General features: G+C 32.8%; 1 protein-coding gene across 2 annotated transcripts in view; it reads right to left on the reverse strand.

Annotated features, from left to right (window-relative positions):
• CycY (cyclin Y) overlaps window positions 1-14,066 on the reverse strand; it is a 116,248-nt gene that overhangs the window by 35,453 nt on the left and 66,729 nt on the right. For both annotated transcript variants that reach the window (XM_085810053.1, XM_085810052.1), the window contains exon 4: window positions 13,495-13,526. In XM_085810053.1, the coding sequence (XP_085666179.1) occupies window positions 13,495-13,526 (32 nt within the window). The remainder of the gene's footprint in view (window positions 1-13,494; window positions 13,527-14,066) is intronic.

A 14,066-nucleotide genomic window follows, 5' to 3' on the forward strand; every position in this document is an offset into this window, starting at 1 on the left:
CTGCATCATTTCAAAATTCATCTGTACCATATGATTCTTTTATGATGCAGATGCTTATACGGTACAAAGTTTAACCTCTGGAATCATTGAAGTTCCGAAGATTCCAAAAATTTCTGAATTTTTAGATCATCGGATTAAATCTAGTAAGATGACATGTAGAAATTACAAAATTAAAAATATTCTTTATTAATATTTAAGGTAGAGAAATTCTGCATGCATAAAGACTTTCTATGAATCATCACAGTTGCATTTTAATCTTGGTGGAATTAAAATGTGTTTGCAAACCCAAAATAATGAGATTTTCTGGATTTAAAACCACACTACAGATATTAGTCATTCTGTTCACTGATTGATGATTAAGGCATTGGTAACACACTTCTAGACTTGTTATATAATTATCATCTAGGGTTTCTTCTCATAGTCCTTTAATCAGAAATTTTGGATTTTTACCTGTGATACACAAAAACCTTCAGAGTCATGATTTTCCTCATCATGAAATTTGGTAATTCAGCTATTAATTACTCCAAGACCTTATGATAAAATATTTCTAGAATTCTTGGACGGTCTTACTGCAGGTCTTTTGAAAAGCTACTTTATATGGTAATAAATTTTGCATATGTGTAAATGAGTTTAATGAAATTATTATGTGTAAATTGTAGTATCTCTTGTATCAAATAACATGAAAGACATGATATGCAAATCATTGCCAGAAAAATAAGATTACAGAGACAAGTGCATCCAAGCTAGTGATGGTTTTGGCGACTATTGTTGTCACTAAATTTGGTGAGAAATCTCAGTCACCAAACTTGGCAACCATCTGGCAACATTTCAGTCTGATCCTTGTATACCTAGCTGGTCCGATCCCTATGCAACTGTGTACACCCTCCAGAAATTTCAAGAAATCCAAGATACTGGAAATTTCTTGGTGAACACGAAAAAACTTCGTAAGACTGGTCAGAGCACCAATTCTCAGTTTAGTTCAGACTTTAGCTCAGAATAATTTGGATCATTGGCTCAGAGAGCTCAGATCATTGGATTAATTTACGCATTTCAGGCATCCTACACTGTCTTGTGTTGAACATTCTTAGTAGTTTGAAGTAGTAACTACTGATTATGCTGTCATACTGAGAACAGCTGTATGAATACTTTTATGAAAAGTTCCAGAATCGTAAAGTGTTTCATTTGCGAAAACAAACTTTATCAAACTATCTTTGGTTCTGCGTGTATTCACTCCATTACAAACCTGTATGCACAAAATTTTGATATCCATTGGCTGATTGATGGATGTACAGTTTTGGGGGAAGAGTAAATAGACATCATTTACTAAAACCATAATTTTAATATAATTACCAATAATAGTTAGAACAAAATAAAAAGCAGCTTCAGTTATGAAATTCATGAACAGTGCAATTTCTTACGTTAATTGAATTTCTCTGAATCTTAATTCTTTCTTCCTTCCTCATGGCTATTCCAACAAAAGAAAACTAGATTTGGTAACATCTCCCTCTAAATAAATATATCTTGAGGTTTCACTTATTGTAGGGGGTCAAAGGTATGGTTGTGGTGAACAAAAATCATTAGGCTACAGTTTGATTCCCTCACAAAGCAGGCATTTGAAAGTGGCATACAGGAATTTGTCGGGAGAAAAATTACTTTAATGGCATACCTGCTTTTTCTTGAGGATTCTATTCTCTATTCCTAGACTTTGCATGGGATATTTTAAAAAACAACTTAATTTAAAAACAAATTGCTTTAATTTTTTCCCCTGCCTGGTGGTCCAGATGTCTGGACATTATACCCTTCTGGATACTGGACATCAGGCTACTGTACAGTACTGATTCAATACTGGACTGTTCTGTATTGTAATGATTGTCTAACTGTACTGTATAATGCTTCAATCAATAATGATTTCAAATTTAGGATTCAGAACTTATTAACCAATAGAGGGAGATATGAACTAAAATTAAATAATTCTGCACCAAACTTTCATCTTAGATACACTGAATTCCTGCTCGTGCTTACTGGTTCAGCAAACCATGTTGCCACTTACAATGAGTAAAATGCGTACATGAACTTGTAAAAAAGAAGTTCTCTTTTGCAGCCGCGCAGAGATGATATTCTTATCGCGCATGCGTGAAGAGAACTCGGAGTGCCGAAGAAATGTTGGGGGGGGAGGTAACCCCACATCATCTCCCTTCCTGGAAAAAGAAAATCTGCTAAAAATCTGAAAAAGAGAGGGAAAAAATTAGTCTTCCAGAAATCGTTTGGGGAAGTGGACGCGACGTTCTGAACGAGTTTGATAATTTGCTCTCACAGAAGGACTTTTTTCAGGTGGCTGTTCGTTTATTCAATAGGTTAGTTGCTGCGATGAGGCCTTATCCACATCAGTTAAATTAGGAGGTTCAGATACATCATCTGGGACTAAATAAGCAGGTTTTACTCTGTCGATAGACACAACGATATCATGTCCTTGTTTAGATATGGTAAAAGTTTTATCACCACGCCGAAGTACTTTGTATGAACCCATGTAAGATGTATGCAAGGAGGGTTTTACCGTGTCTACAGGTAGAAAAACATGAGAACATTAATCTAAGTGTTTATACACAAAGATCTGTTTTTTAGAGTGATTGGTAGTAACAGTCAGGCAAAGATGTTCTAGATTATCATTCAATTTTTTTAGGAAGTCACTCCTCGGAATTTTGTTGTCAGGAGGCATAAGAAATTGTTCCGGAAGATGCAAAGTTTGGCCATATACTAGTTCGGCTGGAGAGCAGTTGTTCCCCTTTGAAAGCAGTCCGAAGTCCCAAAAGAACTGAAGGCAATGCGATAGTCCAGTGTACAGATGTGTGACACATTAGGGATTGTTTGAGGGATTTATGCCACCTTTCAATGATACCGTCGGCTTGTGGGTGATAATGTGGTGGTGTGAGAAAGGTGAATACCAAAGTTCTTGCACTAGTTCTCGAAAGAGTTCACTGCAAAACTGACTACCACAATCAGTGGTGATCTGAGCAGGCACACCGAATCTTGAGAATCATAAAGAGCAGTGGCGATGGTCTCTGCCCGTGCATCTTTCAATGGATATGCTTCAGGCCAGCAAGTATACCTGTCGATGCATGTCAGACAGTAAGCTATTCCCTTGGGATGATGGAAGAAGTCCAATCAAATTTATATTGATATGAGAAAAACGTTCATCTGGAACTATAAAAGTAGTTAAAGGAGAGTGTACATGACAAGACACTTTAACTTAAGCCTTTTGACATTGTAGGCAAGTTTTAGCGAAGTTCATGACATCCTTTTTCATTCTGGGCCAGACAAATCGGTCACTAATTAACTTCAGTGCTACATTACTTAGTTTATTTGTGATAGTATAAAACGTCATATAATTTATCTTACAAGGAAGAAATGTTGCAAAGGTTCTTCAATCCATCAACTAGCATAGAATATATTGAAGAAAATGAGGAGATGGAAGTGATCATGAATGTTAAGTTCGTGTGATAATGATTGTCAGAAACTAATATAGATTCTAAAAACGAAAGTTAGAATGACAAAAATTGCTTCATTGAAAAAAAATTATCAGTAACGATGAAAAAAATGAAGACTTTGCCCAGTGAAAAAGCACACAAAAACGAAAACGCGCTGCACAGAATGTGAAAAATATTTGTATGTGGAACACACGACACTGTACAAAGTATTGCTAACATTTGTTGTTGCATTTTTTCTCAACGTCTATAGTACTAATAAAGAAGATAACAAATCGATACAGAGTAAATGACAGAGATAATAAAGGAAATAAAAATATGACACATAGATACAGTACATTTTTTCCTATGCTAATGTATAATACAAAATTCTATTCCTTTAAGAAATTTTATTTCATAAAAGCATTTGCAGAAATTAAAAATTTAAATGTGCATATTTTTTAAGCTTGATCCTAAAATTTACTATTGGCACAGATATAGCACTTTTTCTGAAGATTTACATTTTCTTCTTCAAAAATCCTGAACAGGGTGCTCGTGCAACTCAAATGAGCGCATCCGCTCACGGGTTAAAAGAAAATCGGAGCTAGCCAAGTATTTTGTTGATACAAATTTGATAAAAAAGACTGAAATCGAACATGTTTTGAAATCAAAGAACTAGATGAAGAGATAGAAACTACAGAAGAATATTTCAAACAGATTGTGTTATGGAAATTTACAGTGAAAAAGTGGATTTAATTATCAAACAAATCGTACTCTTAATGATATATAACCATCTAATTCTCATTATCAGCACAAGCACTAATAAGTAATAAAACAGAACATATTAAATTATGGAAAATAAGTATTCCCAAATTTTGTGGTCAAATCAGCCACTGGCTTTCCTTTTAGAACTGTTTTGAACTGGCTATTGACAGAAACAAATCTCTAGAAAATATAGATACATTTATTTCTTTGCACACACATCTAGGAGGAACTGCATTAAGGATTTGCACAAAAACTGCAATTCCACTACTAATTTATTAGAAGACAGATTTATTCGTATTTGACGACTGTAAAACATGATTTTGCAGCTGTCTTCAATAATAGTGGCCAATAAAGTGTTTCCGATACGTCATCAAGTGTCATCGTTATTCACTCCAAATCCACAAACCCGTACGTACGCAAGAAGAAAAATGTAACAATATGTTTTATGCTAAGAACGAGTGCTTTATTGTCTGCAACTGAATTTACATTATCTTCGAATCACTGAAATGCTCAATGCTATTTTCAATGAAGAAGACCTCCTGACAAGGCAAGATTTCTCATATTTTGATACATTAAATCAGAAGAAAATTTATCATTTTTTTAGATAGAGTGAGACAACATAGCAGAAAAGTGACAAGACAACCAACAGCAGATGAATATAAAACTTCTTACAAGATTTTCTACACATGCATGAATATGCAAACACACACACAAGTTGGATGATAACTTTTGCATGCAATTAAGGTACAGTACAAAGTCCATAACACGGACTCATCGGGACTTTGGCGATTCTGGATTAAGGAATTTTCTGGATTATAGATCATCAGTTTAAATATGGTAAGATGGCAAGCAGAAATTATACAATCAAAACTATGAAACCATAATTTAAGAAATAAAAGAGCAATTATGATCTAAAAGGTATCAAAATTTACAAAAAAAAAAAAAAAAAAAAAAAAAAAAAAGAAAGAAAGAAAGAAAAAAAGAAAGAAAAAAAAAAGTTTAATATTTGTTTACTTTGTAACATTTCTTTCAATGTAAGTTGTTTAAGTTGCTTAGTTTTTTGTGCTAAATAATGCATACGTAAACATTAAACACGCATGCGTAAAGCATGCAAAAAAAAAAAGTTTGTGGCTTTGAGGTCCAGATTATAGATCATTCCGGATAATGGACGTCTGGATTACAGACTTTGTACTGTATATCTGACTTAAAAAGTATATTTTTATGAAGGACTTTCTTTAAGAAACCCTTCATATTTATGTTACCATACTAAAAAACAGGGAAACTCCATGCAATCCAAATATCATGATCACTAATTTTAAGTAATTACTGGTTTTATTCACTCAATCACATGAAATGAGGAATTTTATACACTGTTTGAATTGGAAGAGGGAAGAGTGTAACAATAACCTTACCAATTTTTCTAACTTAAATTTCTTGGCTATGGGACTATTTTTATCTGGTCAAAAAATTTGTAATCATTGCATATATTACTGCATTAGTTTAAATAATTTGTTCTCTTTTAATCAAGATATCCTAATGAATAGTACATTATAAAACCGAAGCATCTAGTAAGTAAATACACAAACCCAACTAATAAATGCTGTTCAAATACACCTGCATCAAGGGATCAAATAGTCTTGATGTTCACAAATAGAAATCCTATCAAGGGATCAAATAGTCTTGATGTTCAAAAAATAGAAAGAAAATATATTTTAATGAATTCATTCAGAAATATATTATTACATGAATTCATATGAAATATCTCAAAAAAAAAAAAAAAAAAAAAAAAAAAAAAAAAAAAAAACTTCAAAGATTTAGATCATAAGTACTTTCTAAATAAAAGTTCCTTATTAAAAAAGTTTTTTTTATATAAATAATCAATTCAGCATTCTTTATATTATGAAAACTTGTATGTATAACTAGCATAAAACTGATATTTCAAATTTTTACACACTTCATGTAAAATTAGCAGCGAAAGAATAACATTAAACCAGTGCACTCAATAACCAGTTCTTGCAAAATATTAAAACAATTTCCCCCTTTTGTCTAAGAATTTTTAAACATCACAAAATTAAAAAATACCAAACAGAAAACATTCTCCACGCTAACTAACAATCTCAATTTTTAAGTTTAAACAGCTAACTGATTTACAGTTGACTCGAAAGTAAAGAGGATAAAGATGAAGGTTTAAAATATAACAAGTTTAAACTATGCTTATACAAAAAGTTTCCTTTGCAGACTTCCTGTGTGTTCTGACTCATTTAGTCAGTTGGAACTTTGTTGTTGCACAGCAATTTATCTTCCTTATAGGCACTTCCTTTGTTCCTCAATCAAATACTGGCCGTCATTATGGAAAGCATAATGTTATCATTTCTCAGTCTGACCCTTTGGCAGAATAACCAGCTTTTTTTTGGGGGGGGGGTACACCATAGTTCTTAGATAATTTCTAATGCCTTTGTTGTTTTCAAACATTAAGCACAGGTCTGCTTCACTCCAGCCTATTTTTGAATATGAATTATTCTTGATATGTCTGAATAAAGATGAGCTATTGCCACCTAGGAAGCTGATGTTTATCAGTGCTGCTTTGTTAAATGATGAAGCCAAAGAGTCACTTATGATGCTTTGTTTATGGTTCTTATAACAAAATAATTCAAAGAGCTGGACAATGCTCTTAGTATTTTCAATTACATTAGAATTTGTTCAAAAAATATCTCTTAAAGCACACAAAATTTTAGAATATTTTTAAAATTATGCTTTATATTATTAATTATTACATAAACTATGACATTATTTACTTTCTTAATAAGACTGTCCCAATTTTTAAACTTATTTTTCATAAGAATTATTCTGCAGCAGACTGTAATCACTCCACAGTGACTACAGTCTATGCAGAATAACTGCATACCACATCATTACCTCTTCAATTTCATCTTTCATTATGTTCATAAAACCACTGCTTTTTACCTTAATCATGAATTCTGTTCTATTTTTGAGTTATGTGTGGTAGCATAATATCCAATGGATTGTTAGATATAAAACACATCCACTTATTTTCAAGAGAATCTTAGCAGGAAGCTCTACAGATAAATCATGTAAAAGGAAAAAACAGACAAAAGTAATGCTCCAATCAATACAGAAACCATGTGTATAAAATTTATTGAAAGGAAACCATATTATTAGAATAATAGATTACATCTTATCAATATTTCAAAAACGTAGATAAAAACCCGCAGCATTCCAATGCAGCCAGAAAATTGTTAGGAAAAATAGCATGATAAATAGATACATGAGAAATATGTATCATTTCAGATAGAGCAAGGTTCGGTAGTCTAAGGATATGATTCTCACTTTGTGTGAGAAGGCTCTGCTAATTTTGCCCACTCTATTTTCATTTTTTACGACCGACATAACCACGCCATCCACTCACTACACTAGCATCATACGCAGACGACATTCAGTTAAACAAACACTACAAGAACACATCCAAGCGCTAGAGTCCTGGATGATTAAGTGGAAAATAACAACAAACATTGAAAAATCTGAGGCAGTTTTATTCACAGAATAACATGTTCAGCATGTATAATGTGAATATCCTGTGAGCCAAGAAAGTTAAATACTGCAGCATCTTTTTAGATCAAAACTTACATGGTCCCCATACTTAACATATACTGTTAACAAGTTTTGGGGTACTAAAGCATTACTCAACCTCTTAATTTCCCGAAAATCCATTCTCTTTCTTGATAACAAGATATTTGAGTACAAAACACTTTTGTGTCCCATTTTTACCTATGCCTGTCCCCTGTCTGGGTTTATTTATTCGAATCTAGATTAAATGAACTGCAACAAATGCAGAATGTTACACTAAGACAACTTTCTAAAAGCCAATGGTTCATTCAAAATGAAGCTATCCACAATGAACAGGGATGTAGAAAAAGTTGAGAAGTTTATTGCCAAAACAGCTAAAATATTCTTTAGAAACATCAGTAAAGTGAACAATAATTCATTTCCAAATATGACCTATAATATTAATGACAGGAGTAATTGAAAATTACCTGGAGTGGTCCTTTTGCACTTAAGATAAAGTCATTTATCTCAGTGTTTCCTCACTGAATTTAAAAATTAGTATTTACTATCCTTCAAAATAAATATTTATTTAAAATTATAACTCACAATTATTCTATGTACTTAGAAAATTTCCACCTTTCAGTAACCAAAATTTAATATTCATACTAAGCCCCACCCCTACCAATGCCTGAATTACTTGAATTAGCAATTTCTGTACAACCTCACGGTTGATTCCATCTTCTGATGCTCGCACAACCTCCTTGTTTAGCTTACTTACAACAGCCCTCTCATTCATTTCAGCTCCGACTTTCAAGACAGTAGCAACATGCACGAGATTATGCAATTTTTCCATCTTCTGCAGCAGTTTTACACACCATTAACACCCTTGGTTCCACATGATGTGACTCAGTTAAAGTTCCGGAAAGACTTACAATTGCTATTACACAAGACTTTCTCAATTATGAACTATTCACGTTATGGCAGAAATGCCATGTTAATTGCCAACAAGTTACACGCAGGATAGGGATTATGCCTAGGAGCTTGACACAATGTGTACAACACTTAAATCTTCAGATAAGAGATTTTACAATGAGAAATCAAATTATATATAAAAAAACTGAAATCCAGGCAATTAATTGGCAAAATATTTACCATGTAAACTCACTACCAATTAATAAGCATTAGTCATATGATCATATTCACTAACATATAAACATATTCATTAAGCATTAGACACATAAACTCACTAACAATTAACATATCTATTGGGAAGTAAATCAAGAATAACTGAAATTTAGAAAAGGGTCTAGTCTGAAGCAAACCTAACAATAAAAATTTTAATAGAAAACACACAACAGAAATTATGACACCATAATACAAAATATCCAGCTATCCTTTGCTACCATCTTCAGAAATAATAAAAATTATCATACTCTTCATTATAAAATTATTCTGCATTCAGTCACATCAATGCTGAGCATAAAGGGAAAATGAGATAACCAAACGAGAGAGAGAGAGAGAGAGAGAGAGAAAAGATAACAGTAAAGGAAAATGTACAGTTCGTTCATGAAAACTCAGAAAACATTTTATTAGCACAGTTCAATGACATATTATTATTTTAAACCTTCCTGTTTACAATTTAGTACTATGTATGTCAATGAACATCCCAGGCAAAAAGACAATGAAAATCTCTGAAAAACAAATCACTGAATGAAGAATAATTTAAACTTTTGCTGCATATGATATGACTTTCACAGGTAATGTAGAACACGCAAAATTTTCCCAACCTGAGATTTCCACGGGGATGCATTTTCCCCGTCTATTTAACTGTGCAACATGTTCTTTCCCCATTCATGGTTTCATTTTAGCTTTTCTGAGTTTTCTTTTATATTCAGATCTGAGTTAACAGACAGCGTTAATTGTCCATATTTCTGCCAAATATATAAGCATGTTTTGAATCATTTTGCACACTCTTTTCTAAGCTCAAAAGTTTTCTGGCAGGAAGCATTCCGTGAGTGATATAACCTACATTCCTGACAATATTTCCAACACTGATTTCAAGTATACTGAATATAGTTATAACGAAACTAATAAGAACTTCTCGGATTCCTCTGCAGATAGTGATCAATCTGAAGATTCAATTTCTGTTCAAAATGTTCGACAGTGATGCAAAATATTCCACCAGCTTCTGCTTCATTTGGATATCCCGGTGCAACTTTTACTATGGAAAATAATGCAACTGTTTTCGATTATTTTGAACTTTTTTTTTTGCAATCAGGCGATCTTATAATATTACAAGAAAACAACAAATACATTGAATACCAATAAGGTAGTTACTAAAGAAAGATCAATATGGAAAAAATTGAGTGATGAATGAGAAAGAACTTAGATTATTCTTTTCTGTTTTGTTTCTCCAAAGAATTTTTAAAAAGACAAAAGAAGACTATAATTGACTTAAATGTCAAATATTGCAAACATCAACATCAATTTTTTAACAAGTAATTCAGAAAGATAGATTTATTTTTCAGATGAAGTTTCTTCATTTTACAAACAATGAAAAGTTTGATAAAGAAATTACCATAGACAAAATTGACATCATGGGGCATCTTCGAAACCAATTTCAAAATCTTTATATACCAGGTAAAAGTCAGAACATAGAGAAGAGTTTGATGCACTTCAAATGCAGACTTGGCTGGAAAAATGTTATCGCAAAAAAAAAAAAAGAGCAAGATACGGACTTCAGTCTTTTGTGGTTTGAGAAGCAAAAACTGGACATATTTCAGATTTTCTGATAAACACAGGAATGAAACTGTGTATAACTCTAAATTTACAAATTACCAGTTTCCAGTAAAATTGTTTTGCACTTTATGGATAGATTCCTTGGCAGAGGTTACTGTGTAACTATGGACAAAAACTATATGTCTCTACAATTAGCAGACATATTAGTTTCAGAAAAAAAAGAGACTCATATGGCACAGTAAATACTATCAGGAAAGACCTTCCTTCAAATTATGCAAAGAAGAAAATCCCTAAGGGTAAAGGGGTAAAGTTATCACCCTGAAATAGGAGGACCAAAAGAGCATTTTTCTGATGAGTACAGTTCATGACATAAGTTCCCATATGGTGAAATTCAAGTCAAACAAAACTATCATGAAACCAGTTGTTTGTGATTATAATAACATGATGGCTGGGGTTGGTTTATGTGAACCAAGAAATGGCACAATCTCCCACTCTCGGAAAACATGGGAAATATTACATGAAAATTTTCCGACAATTCATGGATCAATCCTGTGGAAAGCTTATATCCTTTACAAAAAGGATAACCCACTGCAATATATAATGCTTCTAGAGTTCGATTTGCAAATTAGTGTGCTAAGCATTCAGAAGTATTCAGATGGAAATTCCAGTGTTTACTCATGCAGATGTAGTTCAACTCTCAATCCCATGAGACTAACTGCTCGACACTTTGGTAGCCATATACCCCCAATCCCATCAAGAAATAGCCTCATAGACAATGTGCTGTTTGTTGCTGGGGGGGGGAACTGGTAAAAAAATTCTCAAAGAAATGTGAATTTGATGCAAAGATTGCGAGGTAGGACTTTGCCTTGAGCCTTGTTACAAAGTTTATCACACTAAACTTCATTTCTAATAAATATTTTGTAAGTACTTTCATATTTTCATTGGTATATACATTTTACATTTGTATTTCAGAAAATAAATCACAATTTAACTAAGCTTATTTTTTTAAATTTTCCTTTTATACAATTATTCTTCAATTTCAATTTTCTGACAACTTTTTTTATGATCTAATTCTATATTGGAAAAAAACATTTGTGTGTTTTAATTCTAAAATATAAGTATATTTGAAATATGTAATAAAAAATATGCAATTTTTTAATCTATTTTGACAAAGAAAAAATTATGCAGCAAGAGAGTTAACATTCTGCAATTCTTCCTACAGCAAGAAACGAATAGCATATTAAAAAAAAGAAAGAAAGAAAAGAAAAACGAGGAACTGTCCAAGGCCGTCCTGCAGCAGCAGAGATGCACACTTGTCTTGACCACTTTGATAACCATTCCACAGTCTATTGATGACAATACAATGTACATTGCGCATAAAGAAAAGAGGGCACAGTTCTATATTTTTCGTTCTACTGGGCCGATTGACGAAATTCAAATTGTGTTTTTCCTGTCTCAAAAGTGTGACTCAGGATATATATTAGATTTATATATAGCATTGTTCTAACACAGATATTTTGATTTTTTCATTATACACAGGCGGGGGGGAGGTCATCGTTCATACTTTCAATTAATTTGAAAAAAGTCCATAAACTACATTGGGCGTTATTATCGCTTATGACAAATATGTCAAATTTCAAAATGTGCTATTATGTAAATTCACATATATCTTAGGAAATTTTTAATAAAAAAACTATTTTTTATAGCTATGCTCAGAAATACATATACTTTAAGATAATGTTAAGTTTTATAGGTTATATCTCAAAATGTTTTGAAAAGTATATTCAAACTATTTAAAAATAAATCATAAAAATATGTGAATTATATTAGGATTACGCCTAAATTTAAAATTCTGGAAGAAGGCATCAAGTAAGTTTAATAAAAACTACTCGTATGATTTTTACAAAACTTGACAGTTTGGTATAATTTGAGTTGTAGAATTGGTTTGGTTTGGTTTTATTAGATTATGGCAAAGCACTCGAGGGCTATCCGCCATGAGGGAGGGATGCCTTCGTGGAGGACTTTTTAAGGGGAACTGCTCGTATACATGTTAGACATGGGGAAAACCACGAAAACACCCATGCAGCCAGCCCGTTCGCGGGATTCGATCCTCGGACCAAACTACCAGTGTTCAGCGACGTTACCACTCGGCCGCGAGTTGTAGAATTGAAATAAGAAAAAAGACTGGCATGTCATTTCAGAAAAAGTCAAATTTTGAATCAAAATACCTATATTAGAACAATGATATATATAACTATAATAGATATCCTAAGTCGTGCTTTGAAGACATGCAAAATGCAAGCTGAATTTCGTGAATCGGCCCAGTAAAACAAGAGATATAGAACTATCCTTTTTACGCAGTGTACATTTAGCTCTCACAACAGCAGGTTGTCTTGCACCATACTGCAACATCCCGACAGCCCTCCAATGTATTTCATCATGCATATGGTGTCTTCAGTGTATGCTTTCTGCTTCAGCTATCTCAGATGTTGCTACCAATCTCATTTGTCTGACTAAAGTCAGCACAAGCCCATGGCATTCATTGTGGCAAGGAGTCAAATGTGCCTGTTGTTAGCATGAGCCTTGAACACCATATAGGTGACAGCCCCACTTTAGCTCAGTTTCACCCCCAATTTTGAGATATCCCCCGGGGGATGGGGAAGCTTATTTTAGTTGCCTAATTGCATTCGGTAATGCAACCTCTACCTCATATGAAAATTGTATGCTTTAATTCCCTTTCCTAAGTTAATGTTTAGAGGAAAACTTTTATAATGACTTACAACACTCAATAAGAAACAATAAAAAAACGCAGAAAAATAATCTTTTCTAAAATTCAGGTATGGTGCTATGTGTATGAAAATGGCATACTTCTCCCACACGCAATTAAAGAGCTTTAACGCAAACAGCAGAAATAAAATTACATACACACACCAAAAAACATTCTTTACTTATATACACCACTTACATTACTGTGGCTTCTCCTCCTTTCCCGGAAATCTGCAAAAACAAAAGATATGAGAAATTTAATTCTTAAGCAAATTATCATTATTGACTTTCAGAGAACAAAATGTATATTAAACACACAAATGAGAATTTTTAAAACTTTTTTTATCTAACAAGCAGCACTAATGATAAAAATATTGCAATATTTTTATTACATTGAAAGCAATTTCCTTTCAAATACAATATTGAAACAAGTGCAACAATGAAACAGATGACATAATGCAACTATTCATCTACTATAGTTTCACCAGAATCTCAAACAGAAAACACACTAGTGTGCGAAACTTGAGCAACAATGTAAATTTTAATCAGATAGCCATGACATTGTAGAAAAGAAGTTCTTGCGATCAGTACAATGAATATGCAATTCAGTACAAAGGTCATGTGTATGCAAATGTTAGGAAAAAAAATCGACACAGGCTACTACGTCAGCGTGTATAAAACGCATGTGGTCGGAGTGCTCAAGGCTACCATAAAAAGAAAGACGGAGATGCAATTAAAGACATTTGCTGCAAGTAAGTTCTTTTGGGAAAT

The sequence above is a fragment of the Stegodyphus dumicola genome, chromosome X2 (genome assembly GCF_044657685.1).
Source record: "Stegodyphus dumicola isolate Sdum_Otavi_A_Nest chromosome X2, ASM4465768v1".
NCBI classification, from domain to species: Eukaryota; Metazoa; Arthropoda; class Arachnida; order Araneae; family Eresidae; genus Stegodyphus; species Stegodyphus dumicola.